The sequence below is a fragment of the Euprymna scolopes genome, chromosome 11 (assembly GCF_053919585.1).
Source record: "Euprymna scolopes isolate OS-2025 chromosome 11, ASM5391958v1, whole genome shotgun sequence".
In the NCBI taxonomy this organism is placed as follows: domain Eukaryota; kingdom Metazoa; phylum Mollusca; class Cephalopoda; order Sepiida; family Sepiolidae; genus Euprymna; species Euprymna scolopes.
Window position 1 is genome coordinate 1,159,524 of NC_136492.1, and position 23,240 is coordinate 1,182,763.

Consider the following 23,240-nt stretch of genomic DNA (forward strand, 5'->3'; position numbering starts at 1 on the left):
GTGTTATTATTATTATTATTATCATTATTGTTATTACTATTATTGTTGTTGTTATTATTGTTAATATTATTATTATTATTATTAGTAGTAGTAGTAGTAGTAGTATTGTTATTATTATTACTATTATTATTTTTGTTAATGTTATTATTATTGTTGTTGCTGTTATTGTTGTTATTATTATTAATCTTATTGTTATTATTATTATTGTTGTTGTTGTTGTTGTTGTTGTTGTCGCGGTCGTCGTTATTGTCACTATCAAAGATTGCAAATTGACAACAAGTGTTGGTGTTTCCTGGGGTCTGAGTGACATCAAATATTTCCAGATTTCTCTTCACCTTTTTCGATAACGTCTGCACATGCATCAGCCTCTTACCATTCATTTCTCCGTTGCAATGACCGTTGATCACTACTGGATTTGGGTGGCAATAAGTTATTCGCACTCATCCCGTGGTAGTCTAGTCAGTGCTTTCTGTTCTCGGTCTTTCCATCCTCCTTGACTCTTCTCGATTATATGTTATAGCACTAGTTGACAGTAGCACTTCATTTTTTTTTGGTTAAGGTGAAGTTAAAATTATTATTATTATTATTATTATTATTATTATTATTATTATTATTGTTATTATTAATATTATTATTATTATTAAAAATTATTATTGTTATTATTATTAAAATTATCATTATTATTAAAATTAACATTATTATCATTATTATTAAAATCAATATTATTATTATTAAAATTATCATTTTTATTAAAATTAATATTATTATTATTAAAATTATTATTATTATTATTATTATTATTATTATTATTACTATTACTATTAAAATTATTATTATTATTATTAATATTGTTGTTGTTATTATTTTTTTTACACAGTGATCACCACTTATCAAAGCCCGGAAGCCACTCAGGGATAAGGGTTATTGCAAGTACATTACGTTAGTGTGGAGATTTGATGAAGTGTTTAATTAAGGGGGCGGTTAATTAGGAATTTGTTAACATTGGACTTGAAGACATCCAAGTTGTAGTCCGGAGGGAAGCAGGCAGACGGAACAGAGTTCCACAGGCGTGCAGTTCTAAGAAAGAAGCTTTGTTCATGGAATCCACGTTTTGATTTAGGCACAGATAAAGAGTGGGGGAAATTTTTCGTGAAAGATTGGCGAGGGGGGACCATAGATTGGAGTTCAGACGAGCACCTGCCATGGAAATAACAATAAAACAAGGATAGGCTCGCAACGTCTCTTCTGTGGGAGAGAGGTTGCAGGGTAGAGAAAAGGGCATCCCCCACTAAGCCATGAAGTCTATTTTGTACTCTGTCAAGGCAGGATAGGCTGTTTTTAGCAGTCCTGCCCAGATATGGCAACAGTATTCCATCCTTGGACGTACTTGGCTTTTATACAGATAGAGAATTTCATCAGTAGTGAGATATCTTCTGGAGCGGTAGAAGGATCCCACCATCTTTCCAGCGACCTTGGCAACAGACTGGATGTACGTGTTCCATTTCAGATCAGGAGTAAAGGTCAAACCCAGAAGCTTATCAAAACACGGGGCCTCACCCAGACGAGAGCCATCCATCACAATTGATGCCATTGTTGTTTTTAATGAAATCATTTTTTGCAATTGAACAACATTTTCTCTTTCTTTTTTTACAGAATTCAGCCAATTTGATGAGTTGTGCAGTGAGCACTTCGTGTAGTTATTCGAAATTGGTTTCTAACAAATGCGGTAAGTGCTTTTATTAGGTACGTACAAAATAAATGGACGATTTTTTTATTTATAAATATTTTGATCACTTCCATCACTTAAAATGTACGAAAATTCAGAAAATCATCAATTTATGAAAACATTTAGTATTTATTAATTAACGATCAAAGAATATAATAAATACATTATTTTTTAAATTTTAATGAAAATGTATTATTTTGTGTATATTATCTTTAACTTGAATCTTTTTTGTTCAATATTTTCACAAAATTAATAGAATTGCAAAAAATATTTTATGTAATTTTATATGATAACAAATTTCGTAAAAAATTCAAATTTAATACTAGAATATTTTCTTAGTACGCATGAATGTGTAAACATCAACGTTAGAAATTTTTTTAATCTTGAAATAAAATAAACACTAAAAGATTGAAAACAAGGGCCACAAAGGAATAATAATTCAAACATGAAATTTCTACTAACAAATAACATTTCAGAATATTATTAAATTTTGAATTTTTTAACAAATTATGCTAACGTTTGCTTTTAAAATGAGTCAGAATTTAAAAGTTAAATTTAAATATCAATCTTCATATATAAAAATATATTAATTGTATAATTAAAAGAAATGTTCTAATAAAATAAGCGCTTACATAATATTACCACAAAATAAAAGTACCAAAATTCATGAATATTTTTATAATCTTAAAAACATAAAAATTGAGGTATACTATTTTAATCTCTCTTTAAATTTAAAATAAAATGACTTTTGGACATTTTGGGCTTCCATAGAAATTCTGCGAGCCGCTTTTTTTCCTTTGGGACTTTCTCTTACTAATTAGTTGGGGAGAATAAAGCATTTTCTAGTAAAAATAAAGTGTTCTTTAATTTAATATATTTAGACTCAACTTTTCTAATGATCTTTCAATTGGTTCGGGAAAAATAACTACCTTTCAGGGGATTTTTACAATGAATTCACTTAACATTCAAATTTAGCTGAATTTTACAGTTTTTGTTACCGCCGTACAAACATTTTTTTAAGATAATTTTTTTCACGTTTAATAAGACGTTTTTCTTTCATAGATTAACTCCAACCATTAATTTTTCAAACACAATCAAAAACTTATAAAATAAAATTATTATAAAATAAAATTATTATAAAATAAAATTATCTTCCCTATATCTATAAAAGTGAACGTGTCTGTCTGTCTGTGTACATTTCCCTACGCAATAACTCTGTCAATTTTTAGTCTATAGACACGAAATTTGAAATACCGGGTACTGAGATTTGGGAAAATCGATGTGACGGGTGTCAGCCAGAAATTTGGCTGTTAAGGGGTCAAATTTCAACGATTTGACCTTTAAGAACTCTACCAAACTCCTCCGACAATTTTGGGTCTAGACACTTGAAATTTTAGATATAGGTTCCTTGAACCTGGATCTAACTTAATAACTGAATTTGAGCCCGAAACTATAAATTTTAAGGGGTCATAATAGGGGTCAAATTAAAAAAAATTTACTCTTTTTTTTATTTTTTGCTCAGCATACACCTCCAAACACCCGAGCAACGCCAGGCTGAAATGCTAGTATATCTATAAAAGTGAACGTGTCTGTCTGTCTGTCTGTCTGTCTGTGTACATTTCCCTACGCAATAACTCTGTCAATTTTTAGTCTATAGACTCGAAATTTGAAATACCGGGTACTGAGATTTGGGAAAATCGATGTGACGGGTGTCAGCCAGAAATTTTGCTGTTAAGGGGTCAAATTTCAACGATTTGCCATTTAAGAACTCTACCAAACTCCTCCGACAATTTTGGGTCTAGACACTTGAAATTTTAGATATAGGTTCCTTGAACCTGGATCTAACTTAATAAAGTGATTTGAGCCCGAAACTATAAATTTTAAGGGGTCATAATAGGGGTCAAATTAAAAAAAAAATTACTCTTTTTTATTTTTTTGCTCAGCATACACCTCCAAACACCCGGGCAACGCCGGGCTGAAATGCTAGTTATATTATAAAATAATTATGATGATCAGGTTTTTCTTACGATGGACCCTTTTCAATTTTCACCATTAAATTGCATTTTGTTTTTTACTTGGGAGTCATTACTTATAAGTCACTTAAGGATACGAGTTAATGAATATGAGATGGTGGTGTAATAATAACTTATGGTGGAAATTAGGTAGAATTTTATAATTTATGAGGACGATTTAACAGGAACATTAGATTTGAAGCTAGCGGGAAGCATGCCAGCAGAATCGTTATCGTTATTTCCATGGCAAGTGCTCGTCTGAGCTCTAATCTCTGGTCCTCCCTCGTCAATCTTTCACGAAAACACCCGTCTGGCTGAAACCACTGTCAATAATTTCCCCATTCTATCCATGTGCCTAAATCAAACCGAAGATTCCATGAACAAAGCTTCTTTTTTAGAAGTGCACACCTGTGGAACTCTCGTCCGTTTGCCTGTTTCCTACCTGACTACAACTTGGATGTCTTCAAGCCCAACATAAACAAATTCCTGATGAACCGCCCCCTTAATTAAGACACTTTATCAGATCTCCATTACTAGCGATTACTACGATATTGTCCCATTGATTACTGTACACACAATAACCCTTATCCCCGAGTGGCCTCCGGGCCTTGATAAGTGGTGACTTAGGTGTGTCAGAAATTTCGTGAAAATAGTGAATAATTCCACCCCATCTTTCCAAGCTTATAACTTCTCGAAAAATGTAATGCAAGCCCTATTTTTTTCAATTAAAGGAGCAAGGACCAAGGTTTTATTAAAAAAAAAACAACGTGTTTTTTTAAAAAAAAAAGGTTTTAAACTTCGGATTTACAGGTAAATTTCTAAAAAAAAACAGTACTTTTTTGTTTTAAATTTGAATATATTATTTATTGACCTTTTCTCTTCAATTTGTGATATATAAGACTTTGGTACATACATTAATTATTTACTTTTTAATAGACATTTCAAAATGGGAAGCGTGAATTATTCGACCCCCTATCTTTCCAGGCTTATAACTCCTTGAAAAATGTAATTCAAGCCCTATTTTTTGTTCAATTAAAGGAACAAGGACCAAGGTTCCATTTAAAAAAAAAGAAAAAACAAATAACGTGGTTTAAAAAAAAAAGGTTTGAAACTTACAACTTTACAGGTAAAATTCTAAAAAAACACTACGTTTTTTTTTTTTTTGTTTTAAATTTGAATATATTATTTATTGACCTTTTTTCTCCAATTTGTGAGTAAATTAATTATTTACTTTTCGGTGAGTAAATTAATTATTTACTTGTTAATAGAAACTTGAAAATAGCGGGGGGCGTGAATTAAAAAAAAACGTTTGTCTAAAATATTATATTTGGTTTATTGGAAAGAACATAAAATTTCACATTGATCCTGAAAATATCGTAAAAATAGAATCAATAGAAAAATTTTGATCGATTTTTAAAGTTTAAAAATTGAAAAATATTGAGTTCGGAAAATTCATTACTGTTTTTTAAAAATATATATATATATATTTCTATTACTTTTAAAACAACTTTAATAGTTTATTTTGGAAGTATAATCCATAAAGAAAATAAATAACCCACTTTTAACAGAGAAATTACGAGATTTTTATATCTTATTCGCAGTTTCGTGTTAGGGATGTCAAAAATTCCTACAAAAATTCTGATACACCTAGTGGTGACTTCCATGTAAAAAAAGATTATTCCAAAGGCGTTCAGTTCTAGGAAATAAGCTTTGTTCATGGAAGCTGCGCTTACATTTAAGCACAGATATAGTGGTTGTAGCTAGTTGAGTGATTCTTGTGAAAGTTTGGCAAGGATGGATCATAGATTGGAGTCCAGACTAACACTTGCCATGAAAATAGCGATAGAGCAGAGCTAAAATTGCATTTGAGATTTAAAATCATCAGATAATTCGGCACGGTTGTTGTCGAAGTCTACAAAATAACGAGCCACGCAAACAGTTGACCTTTTCTTCTTTTTTTTTTTCTTTAATTCATTTCCAATTATTTAAACTAAAAATAGTTGCATTTAACACCAGAAGTAAGATTATTTATTTAAGCGATAAGAGTTGTCCCTCCTTTCAGCTATTAGAGTTATTCCCCCTTTAGACTATTAGATTTATCACACTTTAAATATATTAGAGTTATCCTCCTTTAAGCATTTTAAGTTATCCCCTTTATAAGCTTTAGGAGTTATCCCCCGTTAAGCAATAAAAGTTACTCCTTCTTAAAGCTATAAGAATTATCCCCCTTTATTAATAACAATACAATTAATTGCTAAAAATAGTTGCGTTTAACACCAGATTATTTTTTAAGCTTTAAGAGTTGTCCCACATTTAATCTAATTGAGTAATCACCCTTGAAACTATTAGAGTTATCCCCCTTTAAGTTATTAGATTCATCTCTTGTTAAAGCTATTAGAGTAATCACCCTTTAAGCTACAACAGTTATCCCCATTTATAAATATTAACTAGCATGGGTACCCGGCGTTGCCTGAGTTGAAATGAAATTCCGGTTGAAACACACCTGTATACTAATCATTTTCATCATGTGAAACGTGGATCCCCCACAAAAAAAATAAAAAAAATAAAAAAAAAATGATGAAAACATGTAAATGTAATCGCCCAAAAAAGAAGTACGTGATACCCTCTTCACCAGATATTTAGGCAGAAGGGCTACAAAAAGAAGAAACTATTCTCCGAATATTGAGCACTGGAAAGAACCCCCCTCTAAAATATAATTAAAAATAAATAATTACAACTTTTGTTTTAATAAAAAATAACAGCGAATGCACGTTCAATCGCAAAAAAAAAAAAAAATAGCCAAGTCGGCAGAATCCTAAATAAATGAAGATCTACCAAACATTAATTCCAAAAACAATTAAATGAAATTTTTCGTCATTTTATATTTCTAATAAATCCCCCCCCCCAAAAAAAACAATTGAATTTGTCATATTTGGTGTTCGTTTGTTTATAAAACTGTTAGGTGAAAGTACAGAATGGTCTCATAAAAAATTAAATTTATTGTTATTTTATGTTTAAAATTGCCCCCACCAAAAAAAAAAACACAAACAAATTCTATTTGTTATATTTTGCACCCCCTCGATTGCCAAACTTGAAAAAATGCTAGAGATGACATGTCGTGTTGAACGCTTTGTGGCCAAAAAGTGGGTGCCCATTTTACGTTATATTTATATAGAAAAGTGATCCCCGACTCTAAAATGTTAATTTTCTTCTTTTTTTTAAATTTCTCCTTTCATATTACTTATAAAGTCTGTTTAAACGTATTAGGTTCTAAAAAAGTAGGTTTTAATTTTTTAGGGTTAAAACGGCGCTGGGTCACGTCGTACAAATTGACCATTTTTTATTTAAGAACTTTAAATAAAGAAATATAAGTTTGTAATCAATAAGATTAACGTGAAAATCACACTCAAGATGAGAACAGTAGTCTGATAGATAATAATACGAACAGGAATACGAATTTATATGCATATATATATATATATATATATATATATATATATATATATATATACATATATATAATACTAGCGGGGGTACCCGGCGTTGCCCGAGTGTTTGTTTCCGGAACGGGGGGGGGGAGTTTTAAAAAATGTTATGGTAGGTAAGTAGGAAGGATCAAAAAAATTTTTTTTTTTTAATTACTCTATAAAAAATAAATGTTTAAAAGACAACAGCATCCCTCGCGGTTAAAGGCAGCCGAATGGATATGGTCCTTTCCAATGAAGCTAGAGATGACTGCAGTCGCTGGGTTCAAAGCTATCGACTGGTATTTATCGTGACACCCTGCACTGAAGAATCCTGAAAGGATGAAACACTAGTGTCTGTAGGTATGCTATAATTGCTATAGTAAATAATTACATATATATATATATATATATATATATATATATATATATATATATATATTAAGTAATGTGATTGATAATTTAAAATTTAAAAATCAAATTATAATTAAATTAAAAATCCGTTTCATAAGAAGGAACAACAACAAAATCAATATATATATATATATATATATGAATAAAACAGAATACGAAAAGTATAAAAGCTTATAACTTTTCTTTATTCGTTTTCAATTGGTGGTGTGCATGAATACAAAATAATATTATGCAAAACAATTAAAAAACTTTTTTTACAAGTACATAATTTTCGACCGATCCTTCAGTGTAGTGAAAGTATGAATATATATATATATATATATATATATATATATATATATATATATATATATAAGATTATTTTTGTTATTCGCGATATAAGAAGTTGTCTATTTGTATTTCATTTTCGCTTTCTTAAACAGTGTAAAGATGACGTTTTTCGTTTTGTGCCTCTTTTTACGAAATGTATCTTTTTATTATTTACTAGCGGGGGTACCCGGCGTTACCCGAGTGTTTGTTTCCGGGACGGAGGGGGGGAGGTTTAAAAAATGTTATAGTAGGTAAGTAGGAAGGGTCAAACTCGGAGTCATGAGTAAAAGTAGGAAAATAAAGTGTGAAAAAAAATACATCTGCAACGTTAACAGTTCGGCCACCAAGAAAAGTCCATTCCAGTTGTTTAGGAAAAAAAAAAAAACGACTACGGTAGGTCGGCGCGAACGTGAAAATATAATGTGAATTGTCCATCACGCTAACCACTACGCCACAGAGCACTGCAGCTTAGTTTAGTGATTTTAAATAACTTCACATGAAAGAACTACGAAGCCAAACCGGTGTTCTCTTCTCAACTGTTCCTTGTGAACGATCCCCAAACGGTGTTAAGTGGTGGCAGGGGGAGGAGGAATTTATTAGAGAGAAAATATTTTACCACTTCCATTGATCTTAACCGATTTTGGCCGTGACTTCTCAGCAGAAAAAGTATAGAAATCTAAGATTATCGAGGAATTTGAGAAATAATAATCCTATAACACACCTCAGATATTGTTCTGCCGTTTGTGCATATTATATTTGTATGAAATACCTTGATTTTTAATCCTATTAAGGTCAAAATCAGACGGGAAAAAATGAGTTCATTTTATTTATATAGAGAAGATATTTTTATTTATAAAATGTCAATTATTTATTTTATTTAAATATTTTAAAAATATTTTTACTTGCATAAAATTTTATTTATGGGCACATTTTTCTGTCGTCATCCTTGATTAGCATGGCTACAATTCTTGGCATTGGGTGGAACTCACGACTACACAATCGGTAATCTTGCATTTTACCATTGAGCTACAACACCTTATTAGATTTTATGCACAATTATATCTCTTTTTAATATAAGATATTTTCCTTATTATCTGCAATGTTTATTTGTATTTAATCTTCGTTTTTCTAAGCGAAGAAATTGTTACTACTTTTTTTCTTTTACGGCACCCGTTTTTTTAACGGGATATATATATATATATATATATATATATATATATATATATATATATATATATATATATATATATATATATATATATATCGTTATTACCATGGATCTAACTTAATAACTGAATTTGAGCCCAAACCAATAATTTCTAAGAGGTCATAATAGGGGTCAAAGTTTAAAAAATTAACCGTTTTTTTTTTGTTTTTTCTTTTTGCTCAGCATACACCTCCAAACACCCGGGTAACACCGGGCTGAAATGTTAGTATGTCTATAAAAGTGAACGTGTCTGTGTGTGTGTGTGTCTGTCTGTCTGTCTGTGTAAATTTCCCTTCGTAATAACTCTGTCAATTTTTAGTCTACAGACTCGAAATTTGATACACAGTGTACTGAGATTTGGTAAAATTTATGCGATCGGTTTTCGGTCAGAAATTTGGCTTCTAAGGGGTCTACCAAACTCCTCAGACAATTTTGAGTCTAAACACTTGACATTTTAGATATGGGTCTTTTGGACATGGATCTTACTTAATAACTTGATTTGAACCCAAAACAATAAATTTTAAAGGGTCATAATACGGGTCAGAGGTAAAAAAAATTGACCATTTTTTTGTTTTTGCTCGGCATACACCTCCAAACCCTCGGGCAACGCCGGGCACCCATGCTAGTTCATCTATAAAAGTAAAAGTGCCTGTCTGTCTGTGTGTCTGTGTGTGTACATTTCCCTACGCTATAACTCTGTTAATTTTCAGTCTACAGACTCGAAATTTGATATACTGGGTACTGGGATTTGGGAAAATCTATCTGATCGGGTTTCGGTCAGAAATTTAGCTGTTAAAGGGTCAAAGTTCAACGATTTGACCCTTGAAAACTCTACCAAACTGCTCCGACAATTTTGGGTCTACACACTTAAAATTTTAGATATAGGTAGCTTGGACAGGGTTCTTACTTAATAACTTAGGTTGAGCCCAAAACAGTAAATTTGAAGGAGTCATAACAGGGGTCAAAGTTAAAAAAATTTACCCTTTTTTTTTTTTTTTTGCTCAGCATACATCTCCAAATACCCGGGCAACGTCGGGCTGAAATGCTAGTATATATATATATATATATATATATATATATATATATATATATATATATATATATATATATATATATATATATATATAGTCTTTGAAGTTTTTAACATTTGAAACTATACAAAAAATTACTTTTTATCATTCGTTAAAAAACCATTTAGTCAGTAAGTCATTTAATCACCTGCAATCACTGCGTAAACTCTCTCGAATTTACTATAATACCAATTTTTTTATTTTTCAAGGGATCATCAGTTGTTTACCATGAAACACTGTTTCGGGGATTTAAAAACAAAACAGTATATTACTTCATGGCTCCCCAGCAGTTTTGATCAAATACCACCACCCTTAATCTTAGGAAGAAGACATGTTACAAAGGATTTTTATCCAATTTCCTATTCTTAATTGCGATTACTAACCTTTTCATAGTATAAAAATGAATTTCTTACCTGTGCGATTCATCAATTTCCACATTTAAAATGGATTATATTTATTTGCTGTCCACTCAGCAAAATGTGGCACAAGGCCGGAAAGTGGGAACCCAGCAGGCTCCCCTAAAGGAGGGGAACTCCTGCAATTTTAAAAATTGCCTGAGTAACCCCGTCGGCATTCCCCGGTCAGGGCGCCTCAGGCAGCAAGCAATAAACTTGCCCCACCGGAAAGCCCGGTGGCAAGGCCTGGGAGGGTGGACCTCCTAGGTATTACCCAGGCGGTGTACCTCAGTCCAACAGGTGCTGGGCCGGTCTCCGGTCCCTCACCTGTTGGTCTGAGTGTCAAGTCACGGATCCTTGACTGGTACTATCCATTTGAAATGGATTATATTTATTTGCTGTCCACTCAGCAAAATGTGGCACAAGGCCGGAAAGTGGTAACCCAGCAGGCTCCCCTAAAGGAGGGGCACTCCTGCAATTTTAAAAATTGCCTGAGTAACCCCGTCGGCATTCCCCGGTCGGGGCGCCTCAGGCAGCAAGCAATAAACTTGCCCCACCGGAAAGCCCAGTGGCAAGGCCTGGGAGGGTGGACCTCCTAGGTATTACCCAGGCGGTGTACCTCAGTCCAACAGGTGCTGGGCCGGTTCCCGGCCCCTCACCTGTTAGGCTGAGTGTCAAGTGACGGATCCTTGACTGGTACTATCCATTTGAAATGGATTATATTTATTTGCTGTCCACTCAGCAAAATGTGGCACAAGGCCGGAAAGTGGTAACCCAGCAGGCTCCCCTAAAGGAGGGGCACTCCTGCAATTTTAAAAATTGCCTGAGTAACCCCGTCGGCATTCCCCGGTCGGGGCGCCTCAGGCAGCAAGCAATAAACTTGCCCCACCGGAAAGCCCAGTGGCAAGGCCTGGGAGGGTGGACCTCCTAGGTATTACCCAGGCGGTGTACCTCAGTCCAACAGGTGCTGGGCCGGTCTCCGGTCCCTCACCTGTTGGGCTGAGTGTCAAGTGACGGATCCTTGACTGGTACTATCCATTTGAAATGGATACATTTTTTAATTTATCAGTCTTGTATTTATAAGATTTGGATTAATCCATTTAACTACTTATTACCCCTACTATAATTAGTAGTTTTTATATTTACATTCTTATTTATTTAAAATTAGATATATAAAGGTTAAAAATATTTTATTTTTACATATATACATTTTTTTTTATATATATATAAATTTATTATATGTAATTATAAATACATTTTATACATTGCTAATATAGTTTTGGATTTCCTTTATTAATATAGTCTGGTTTATCTTAAACGATTCAAAAGCATCAGGATAACGAACAAATGCTTAATTTAACTGTTTAAATATTTTATTTTTATCCCCACCTTGTTTTATCATCCTTATTACTAAGCCAGAAACTGGTGGTATAAAATCTGTTAATTTTAGAGTAACGCGAGCTATTCTCAAAAACTCTGACATAATGGTTCCATAAAACACAAAAACAGGGCAGATGCTATCCTTATGGGGCATGCGTACTATTTTACTATTATATATATATATATATATATATATATATATATATATATATATATATATATATATATACATATATATATATATATACACTATTATATATATATATATTTATATATATATAAAGTGAACGAGTCTGTGTATCTGTGTGTATCTGTGTGGCTGTGTATCTGTGTGGCTGTGTGTACATTTCCCTACGCAATAACTCTGTCAATTTTAAGTATACAGGTTTGAAATTTAATATACAGGGTACTGAGCTTTGGGAAAATCTTTGTGATCCGTTTTCGGCCAGATATTTGGCTATTAAGGGTTCAAAGTTCAACGATTAGACCTTTGAAAACTCTACCAAACTCCTCCGACAATTTTGGGTCTAAACACTTGAAATTTTAGATATAAGTTTCTTGGATGTGGATCTAAATTAATAACTTGATTTGAGGACCAAACAATAAATGTTAAGGTCTCATAATAAGGTAAAAGTTAAAAATATTTGACCTTTGAGGTCTCTACCAAATTACTCAGGCAATTTCTGGTCTAAACATTTGAAATTTATTATAAAGAATATTCAGAGGCAGGGCAAGCGTTTTAATGTTACGTACTGGGTGTTATTTTGGAAGCTACCAAATATGAGAGTATGCTGCGTTGTTCTTATTCAGATGACGACTTATATATTTGTTGTTGTTGTTCATGTTAGTAAGAGTCTTAGTGTGTTCTTGTGTGTGATCATGTTGTGAGATGCTAGATATTATATATATTCATTGTGAGTGTTCATATTGTAGAGAGATGGAGACATGTCTTATATATAACGAGACCGACAGGTAGGGTACAGATTACTACAGGAGAACCAAGCCTGTAATTCAATGAGAGGAGATTTATGAATATCTTGATAGATAGACCGAGAGTGCGTTTGACATTTACGTTTTGACAGTTGTACATTTTTATAAACACAAAGTTCATATTAATACAATTTCACTTCACCTTTGTTTTGGTAGAATGACACAACATAAGACGGCAGTTATAAAAACACATGATGATACGTATATTTCTTCGACCGGTCGGAAAATGATTGCTTAACTTCAGAGATTCAAAGTTGTTTACATGGTTATCTCTAAAACCCCTCGCTTCCCAGAAGGTGCCTTGACTCTTCTAGCTTCTCCCGTCTAACTCCTCTCGCTTCTCTGATCTGACTGATTCTGGTTCTGACTTATCTAACTAACTTCATACCTCATGACGTCACTGCATGACCAGTACGTGCCTCTCAGAACACATAGCACGACATGCCTCCGTGTTTAACCATGCATTGTTATTCACATGTTTCTTACAAAGCCGACCCTCTAACCTAATTTTCGTAACCCACTTTACAAATAACATTTTCCATTGTCCGTTTTTAAATTGCTTATTTTAATTTTCATTTTTATAACAGCAATAAAATTCATCATTACATTCCTTTTTCAATAAACAGATATCTAACTATTTTGTGTGAGCTAAACAATGGCAGTTCACATTCCTTATTTTCAATAACATTCTGTATTTATTTTAACTTATGATTGGAATTCTCAATTCCAAATCTAGCTTCGCAAGTTCGAATCCTTGACTATCCTAGTTCATATTTACTCACTTACAAGAACAGGCTGCTGTTCTTGTAACATTTAATCGGTTTGGGCCGAAAATTTTTAGTTACCAATATATAAATGTATGTATGTATTACTTTTGCATGTCTGCCTAAAACTTTCGATAGAGGCGACGGATTTTTACAAGATCAGTATCATTTTTAAGCTCGACCTTTCAGACGACAAATATCGGAAAATTGGCTAAAATCGTTAATATCTTCACCTTCAACTGAGCACTTTTCTACAGAGGGTCGCTTTTTTCTCCGATATTTTCGAAAGTCCTCCTCTCCTTTCGATTGTCTAGCCTTAATTAAAATCTACGTCACTTCCGGTTTGGCGGTGATCGGAGCAACAAAGACGTCAGGTTCCCCCCCCGTTCTTTTCCTCCTTTGCAGTAAATGCTAGTATATATATATATATATATATATATATATATATATATAGATAGATAGATAGATAGATAGATGGATAGATATAGATATATGTATGTATGTATGTATGTATGTATGTATATATATATCGTAACATCGTCCGCAATAGTGTGAGAATGGCATGCCTCTCTATGGAACTAGTAAACTAATCACACCTGACAGTATAATCACAAAGCCACCATTCGCATGGAGTATTGTTGCCACATCTAGGTTGGTGTATCTACCACTAGCCTCTCCCTATTAGATGCGATCCAAAAAGAGTAATCAATCTTATAGTTCCCTCTTTGTCAACTAAGCTCCATCCCATTTCCCATCGCTGCAATGTTGAATATCTGTGCCTTTTTTACAAATACTTTAATGGAATGTGTTCTGATGAACTCATTGCACTTGTGCTCCCTCGACGTACATATCTCCGATTTGCTTACTTAGCAACAAAATCTCACACCTCCACTGTTGAGGTCCCTAAATGCCAGAAAACTTTCTACTCTATACTTTCTTACTTCAAACAGCTGTACTTTGGAATTCCCTTCTTGCTACCTGCTTATCTTACTGTACTGATATGAAGAAGTTTAAATGTAATGTAAACCAATATCTTATTAATGTTTCCTAGCCATTGTCCCAAATAGTAGCCCCTTACGTCCAAGTGACGAAATGCCTTGTTAGGAGAAAACACGAATAAAAATAAAGCAATTTTATAAATAATCAAACTTTTTTATTTTTTCTTATTTTTATCTTTTTTTCTTCTAGAGTTTTGCCCGGCTGGTACGAAAGCAATCGAAACTGGGTGTGTGGATTGCCCCGAGGGTACATATTCTGGTATAAACCAACGTGAATGCACCACTTGCACCTTCCCTTTAACTAGCAAGTCAAGATCCAATTCAAGCAGCCAATGTATATGTAAGTAAATACGGGATATACACGGCTCTTATATTTATACTAGCAGGGCAAGTGCATGCGGCGTTGCCCTTTGGAAAAATACGGTTAAATAAAAAAGGGACTTGGGTACAATCGAACAGGAGCGACAACGGAAGCAAAATTTTGTAATAAAAAAGGGGGGTAAAAACTCCGCGTGCTGGACGCGAACTTGCACAACTTAAGTTCGTAATCGAACATTCTATCGATCGGATTACGACGACAAAAATGATAAGAAGTTGCAAATTACGCTTTTTAAAATGGAACAACGAAGCGACCTTTCGCGCATGCACTATTTACAAAGCACCGAAATCTAGAGTTTTACGTGACCCCCCTTCCAACAAAACGAAGTTTCTACATGAAATAATGGACGATTTTTTTTAATTTTTCAATATTATGTTTCCGAGAGGTCGTTCCTTTTAAGGCTATCACATTTATGTCGCTTAGTTGTAGGGGATATAGCAAATTGGTGATATTCTAAGTAGAGGTGCAGGGAGAAATTATATTCGCAGAGATAATGGGCGAGGTGGGGTGGATGTGGAGGGAAAGGCAAGAAAAATCTATAAAATACATTGGTTACGTAACCAATGTATTTTATGTGCCCCCCTCTTTGGGTTGAGCACTTTGTAAATATATTTTCACCGACGCGTATTTAAAGCGATTAAGCGAAGCCCACTATTAATTTGTTTGTAAAGAAGCTGATGGTTCTAGCACTTTGCGACGGGAGGGTGTAGATTTAATGCACACTCTAGGAGAAATATTTACGCCACTGATGAGTTGTGATACAAGGAATCAGTACTGTATGTGGATGACAATATATATATATACATATATATATATATATATATATATATATATATATATATACTAGCAAAAGTACCCGTCGTTGACTGGGTTCAAAAACAGCCTACAGAAAATGGACTGATTTGTGACAGTGTGATAGGTTATGAAAAGGAAGGGTTGTAAAGAAATAGCTTCGAATTTGAGGGTATCAAAACCAAAGCAAAATATGATTAAAGAAAAATAAAATAGATAAACCCCATAATTTATTATATAATACCTGTTAACACTGAAGCACTTATCACAATATTCTGTGGATCTATATTAAAAAAACCTTGTTAAACTTTGTCACATATTTCCATTCTATGGAGGTCAGGCGCGAACAAACACCCCATAATTTTATTATACCATATTTCTCCAAACTGAAACATAATTATCAAAGTATACTTACGCAGATAGATATGAAAAGTCTTTATTAAAGTGTGTGCCTATTTCCATTCTATGGAGGGCAGGCGCGAACGCAGACCCCACAAATTTATTATACCATCTCTATTTAAGTTAAAACATACTTATCAAAGTATTCTCATGTACATCTATATCAAAAACTTTTTTTTTATTTTTTTTTTTTTATTTCCATACTTTGTGAACCAGGCGCGAACGCAGACCCCACTATTTTAATGAACCCCCGTTCTGCCAGATCAAACATACTCATTCCCGTGTCTCGATACATCTTCTATTATTATATGTAATCAGGGTTTTTTTTAATAGTCACCCATATAGGAGCCTATTCGTGACCAGACACACACACATTTAGCTTTATATATATATATACATACATATATATATATATATATATATATATATATATATATATATATATAACCACGTCACTCTATATAAAAGCATATAGAATATCAACAGATATACACTCGAAAGTCAAAACAATGAAAAGAGTATGCTGTTGTCCTAGAACTACTCGAAAGATGTATAACAATAACATGGTGAATTTTCAAGAGTCTACGACAATTTTTAATGTCGTATAAAAAAGTCTGGAAAAAGCTGACGTGATATTGTAAACAAACACAGATTGAATTTGATGAACGAAATTATCATTATTATTTAAAATTTTATTTTCGAATTAATCCACTGGGAAAATAATTACTCGTAATATATAATAATCAATAAAGGATTGATTCTATAATCTGCATAAATTAAAATATCATGTTTAAGCGTATTGTACGACCGGGTAACGCCAGGTGTTTGCTAGTAAAATGTGATTTGTTACATTAGAAGTTAAATATAATTCGTTACTTTTCAAGTTAAATATAATTAGTTACATTTAAAGTAAAATATAATTTGTTACATTTAAACTAAAATATAATTTGTTGTATTATAAGTTAAATATAATTCGTTACTTTCAAGCAATAAAATGTATAATAATTTAGTTTAAGTTTGGATTTTTTGACTTATTCACAAATGAAACATTTAATGTCTTTTTTTGTTGTAGCCAAATGTATACTTGACTCAACCTATTGCAAAAATGGAGGAATCTGTTCTAAGGCTGTGAACGATATGCATCCCATCTGTTTTTGCTCGGAAAAGTTTTCTGGAGAGCAATGTGAGATATATAATGGTAAGTGGATTAATAAATATTTAGCGCAAGCATTTCGAAAGTGCAAGACTCAAGCCAGTTAAAAATCTACGATCACTAACATATTTGGCCGATATTTACCACTCTCCCACTGCGAGAGGATGTGACACAAATCGGAAGGTGGGAAAAGAGGATCACTTTTACCCTGTAAAAATATGCCTGAGAATTCCCGTCGGCATTTTCCTAGGAGGAAGCCTCAAGCAACAAGCGGAAGCAAGGCCTGGGAGGAGGCTGAACCTGCTAGGATTACACGGAGCATTTTGCACCAGTCCGACAGAATAAAGCCATCGTAATGACCCAGCTTCCATCAGACTGATTGGCGACGTGGAAACTGCGAAGTTGGCCATGCAGATAAAAGCGAACGTTCTTACGATATTACAAAGCGTAGTAAGTCAGTGTTATAATGGAATGAGCTAGAACCCTTCTGTACAATGATACACAGACAATGTAGAAATACTCCTCCGGGAATCAGAGAGTTCCAAGACACCGAGAGAGATAAACTCCCGCCTTGTATCCCCTTTTTAAATAAACCTTTGTATAAACCTCAAGTGAATGTCCTGGGTTATGATTATCTAAAAAAAGATATATCAGTCAAATATTGGGCAAATTCCAACAAAAAAAAAAAAAAGAATAACGCCACTTTAACTAATTGGGCCTAAATTTACAAGGATTATATATATATATATATATATACATATATATATATATATATATATATATATATATATATATATATATATATTCACTGTTTGGGGGGGAATAATTCCAGCACAGTGGTCGATTATGAAGAAGAAAATTCAATATAAGAGCTTAAGATTTATTTATTAAAAACGGAATATATGAATATATATATATATATATATATATATATATATATATATATATTGAAAAGTATCGGCCGAAACGTCTCGATAGAGGTTTTTTTCTACCTCACCCCTAATATATCTCCATTTGTCTAATTTATGTTTTTAAACATCAAATTAGTTAGTTGGGGTATTTACGTCGAGGCTGTACAAGTGATTTGATTTCGTCGCATTAAAATACTTGTAAAATAGACACAGAGGTGCAACATTTCAGCAATGATACAGAGGTTGTAGTTTGGTTGCTAGTGCGACACCTATTTAGTTGACGAATCTTTTTTGAACCGTGTTTATGAGTGAGAGATATGTGGCAGATGAACTAGCCCAGATGTGGCAACAATATTCCATGCATGGGCGAATGGTTACTTTGGAGAGATAGAGGATTCCCTCAGGAGTGAGTAACATTCTAGCCGTTTAGAGAGAGCCCACCTTATTCACAGCAACATTGGTAATGACCTCAATTAATTTGTTCCAATTCGTCTTACCTGTGAATGTAGGCCGAGGAGCTTGAACAGAGTATTTTCAGATGATGAATCATTAGATATGACAATCAATTGTCGAAAATGTTTATTTCCTAATTATTAACGGGAAAAACTTAGTCCTGGCAGAATTGAATGTTACCATCCATTTACGGCCACATTCCACTACGGGTTGGAGGTTTTCTAAGATTTTACCAATTTCGCATTTTTATCACGATGTTTTTACGTACAACCTTTAAGCGCAAACTGGATTTTACTTATATTTTGGAAGGATTTGATTATGTTAAATTTTAGTCCAGTAATACCATATAATGTAATTTTCATGAGAAGGCCACGGTCTCGCACCTTGTCAAAGGCTTTAGATATATCTAGGCCCATGGATCAAGCCTCCCATGCATTATCAAGTACTTGGTATACACGTTCAGATATTACAGTTAGTAGATCTGCATTAGAACGGGTTTACCTAAATTCATATTGTTGGTCAGACAGAAGTGGTAGTGGACTAGAGCTTGATTAATTATGGACTCAAAAGTTTTGCGAAAAGATGGAGGGACAAATGGGGCGATAATCAAATGGGTCAGTTCCTTCACCAGAATTCTTGTACCACAGAAGCAATTTTCTAGCAGTCAGAGAAGCACGATTCGTTAATGCATTTGTTTAAAAGTTTGGTATATACGTTCAGAGATTGCAGTTAGGATATCTGCAATAGATTAGCCTTTCTTACCATATACTATTGGTCGGAAAAGAATTTATTATCTATGAGGTAGTGATCCTGATTGATTAAGGAGTTTAGATTTGGGGCAAGAGAAGAAGAATGCCAATTAGTGGGTCAGTCATTTTGTCAGAATTTTTTTAAACTGTAAAACTAGAAGCAATGTTCCAGCAGCTAAGAAAGCAAGATTTAGTAAGGCATTTGTTGAAGAGTTTGTAGATAACCAGAGCAACATCATGTGAGCATTTTTAAACAGTATAACATGGATGAGATCAGACTCACACCTCTTCGATGTGTTTAAACATTTTTACATCACGAGCATGGGAAGGGCTGATTTTCAGATAATCGAGTGTGGCATCTCTCCACAAAGAGAAATTGGGGAGAAGTGGTTATTGGGTCTTAAGTAGAGTTAGAGGCAAACCGTAGGGCAAGCAGATATGCTTGCTCATCTACCGTGCAAACATCCGCAAGGTTGTTACACAGTGGGTGAATTGTTGATTTCCCATTATTTTTTCACTGTTAAAAATTTTCCAGAAATCTTGAATTCCTAATTTCTGTAACTCTGCGTTTTCTGGTGACTTTCTTATGCCTTCTCGTTATGCGACTATTTCACTCTTATAATTATTTCTAGCTTCTGTATATTTTGCCTATTTGTACTGGACTTATATGGAATAAGTCTGTGGTATGCATGCTGCTTTTGAGTAATGGCAACGGCATTCAAGTAGAAGTGAACTATTGAGGAGACTAGAATTTGCTTTTGACCTTTCGTGCCGAAACATGTTTTTCAAATGCTGCTTTGAATTATTCAATAGCTTCGTTTGAACACTCTACCACAGGACCAGAAAAGATACTTCATGGAACGTCTCTGATGTGATCCCTGATAGCTTCCTAGTCAGCTTTCTTGAAGTACTTTGTCGTTTTAAGTAATGGCTCTTTAACTTAGAGATCGAGAGTTTAGGGGCATATGTACCAGTTCCACAGTGAAATCAGCATTCCCGAATAGGGTATAGGGCAGCAGTTACACAATGGGAAATTTGGTCATAAATATATCTAGAAGTGAGGCTGGCTGCTCATACCGCTCTAGGAGAAAGATCAGGAACGTAAGTGTCTGTTACAGGGAATAGTATATAGAAAAGCTATGTGTGATGCTGTGTAATTAGACACACTAAGCCAATTACTGTGGTTGACATTAAATCACCAAATGCACGTACTTGTGCGGTAGTATGTAGAGACAGTGCATTATATATGCTATCAGATACATGGTTGATTAAAGTACAGTCTTTGTTGATGGAGAACGGTAGAGAACATAATTAGCTAACACTATATTGCAGGTTTAGTCTAAAGCACATGAAGGCCTGGTCGTCTGAATCTTTTATGGGTTCCCAAAGTCAAAGGGAGGATATATCGAATATAGGTTTCAAGTAAATGTATGCGTCTGTTCAAGTAATGTATGCGTAAATGTATTCGGAAAGGTGGTAAATGGTCAGACATGTTAAAGTGGTTAGACGGGTTAGAGGAATGTATATTAGTTCCATTTAGTACTAACAAGGAATTTTGCTGGGAAAAATGATTCTACATCGTCTAAGTTAGTTCTAAGTCCTCAAAAGAAGAGGCGAATAAAAAAGTAGCTAATAATTTAATGGTTATTATTATTAAGTTGAATAAATGAGTGTGATTATATTTGTATGTGCGAGTTACGGTGGGTCTATATTAGGTTAATCCAAAAGTTTGTAAACGAAAAATTGAAGTTTTGTACTATTTTTATTTATTTATTTTTTAAATTAAGTTTATATTGTTATAGTGATTTGGATATTTCTATTCCAAATGTCAATTGATAAAATTGAGCTGCGAGTTTTGATTAATTTCTGCTGGAGTCGACTTCTTTCAACCAGGAAAGCCGCAGAAGAGATTTGTGCTGCCGAAGGTGACTAAAAAATTGCATATACGGCGATTTCACTTTACTGAAAAGGTGGGTCTACGAAAAGTTGAAGCAAAAATACCTAGCTCTGATCAACAGAAAGCACGCTTTGATGCAGCAGAACAATCCGGCCTTAAGTCCTGAAAGTGTTCCATTACGGCCTTTTCCGCTCAATACAACACTTTCTGAAGTTCTGAAATTTGACTCATTTGATGAAGTCGATAAAAACATTTTTCAGTTACTGCTGCTGCTGCTAATCTCTTCGCAAGCCATCCTTCACTGCTGCTGCTGCTAATCTCTTCGCAAGCCATCCTTCACTGCTGCTGCTATTTCCCCACGCACTCATATTCACCATGTTACAAAAATAGTTTTATTAAAAAATTTGAAAATATATTAACAAAACGCACTCCACTGTACATAAAAAGTAAATATTGTACGTGTGCGAAGGTCAAGGCCAAACTGCTTTCAATCTGTTCTTTTGTTTTTTTTTTTGTTTGTTTTTTTTCGGTCGATTGAGGATTTTATTCCTGTCTTCATTTCAAGCAAATGCCAAGAAATTGTTTATTCTTATTTTACAAACACGTATATTTTCCAACATTCTTAATTCTTAAAAATATATATGTGTTCTTTTCACACGAATGCGGCAAATAGTGGACTATAAGAATATCGTTAATGGAGTCCACCTGTGGGAGAGTCCCGGTTTGTAGATAGATCCCGTTTATCAGAAGGCTGCCCATTGTGAGTCCGATTACTTAAAGGTGACACGAGGTCGTCATTTATAATTCGGACAGTGTAATAAAAACAATCAACAATAAAGCATTTGTCACGAGTACATTTAAGAAGAACATTGGATGAAGCACGCTAAATAAGGTTTACATATATACATATATAAAGAAAATATTTATTTACACCGAGAAGTATTGGACAATACAGAATGTGTTTGTGTACACGCACGTATATGTATACGAGAGTTCTTGTGTATGTAACTAGCATACATGTATTAAAATGTTCGTTATAAGTTCGTTGTGTACATACGTAAGGAGTTAGAATGTTTCTGTGCATACGTGTGTCTGGATGTTTGCATGTGTAACCACAAGAGTTCATACTGTATGCGAGAGTTAACACGTGTATTAATTCTTAACTTGAGGAAGGTAGACGCCATGTCGAGGCGTGTCTAAGATTTGCGTCCGATCACATTCAAGGTTCGAATTGAAAAGGAAAGATTGAAAGAGAAAGGCGAAAGCAGAGAACGCCGCCTGTTGGACAAACGAGAATTACAAGGACAGGTAACCGGTGCGTTATTTGAAGGTGTATGCGTGCGTGCAACGATTGAGTAAACGCATGTTAGATTTTAAAGACATGCGTCCATGAACCTACTTATATATATGAATTGTTTTTTTTTTTTTTTTTTTTTTTTTTCAGAACCTTCTGGCAAGTGGTGGATCTTTGTGCTGATTGGATGTATTGGATTGATTCTGGTTATAATTCAAATACTTGTCGTTGTACTAACGCATTCAAGGTAAGTGAGATATACAACGATTATTTTTACCTATATAAACATCGTATCATTTTAATCTTTTGTTTAAAACAATATATACAGGATAGAACAATAAAATGGTCACCATAAAGAAAACAACACTACAATTTTATTTTACAATTTTATTGAAAAAATCAATTCGAGTAACTGGTTCTCTAATAGAGCTGACATCTATTGAATGTGGCTGCATTCAGCCTCAATCAGCGCCTCTATACGGGT

The 23,240-nt window shown here is 33.7% G+C and overlaps 1 protein-coding gene across 2 annotated transcripts in view; it reads left to right on the forward strand.

The window, feature by feature from the left end:
* The window catches only part of LOC145287716 (uncharacterized), a 640,174-nt gene that overhangs the window by 599,727 nt on the left and 17,207 nt on the right, over positions 1-23,240 (forward strand). For both annotated transcript variants that reach the window (XM_080135469.1, XM_080135468.1), the window contains 4 exons: positions 1,654-1,726; positions 14,920-15,069; positions 17,372-17,497; positions 22,907-23,003. In XM_080135469.1, coding sequence (XP_079991595.1) covers positions 1,654-1,726; positions 14,920-15,069; positions 17,372-17,497; positions 22,907-23,003 — 446 coding nt within the window. The remainder of the gene's footprint in view (positions 1-1,653; positions 1,727-14,919; positions 15,070-17,371; positions 17,498-22,906; positions 23,004-23,240) is intronic.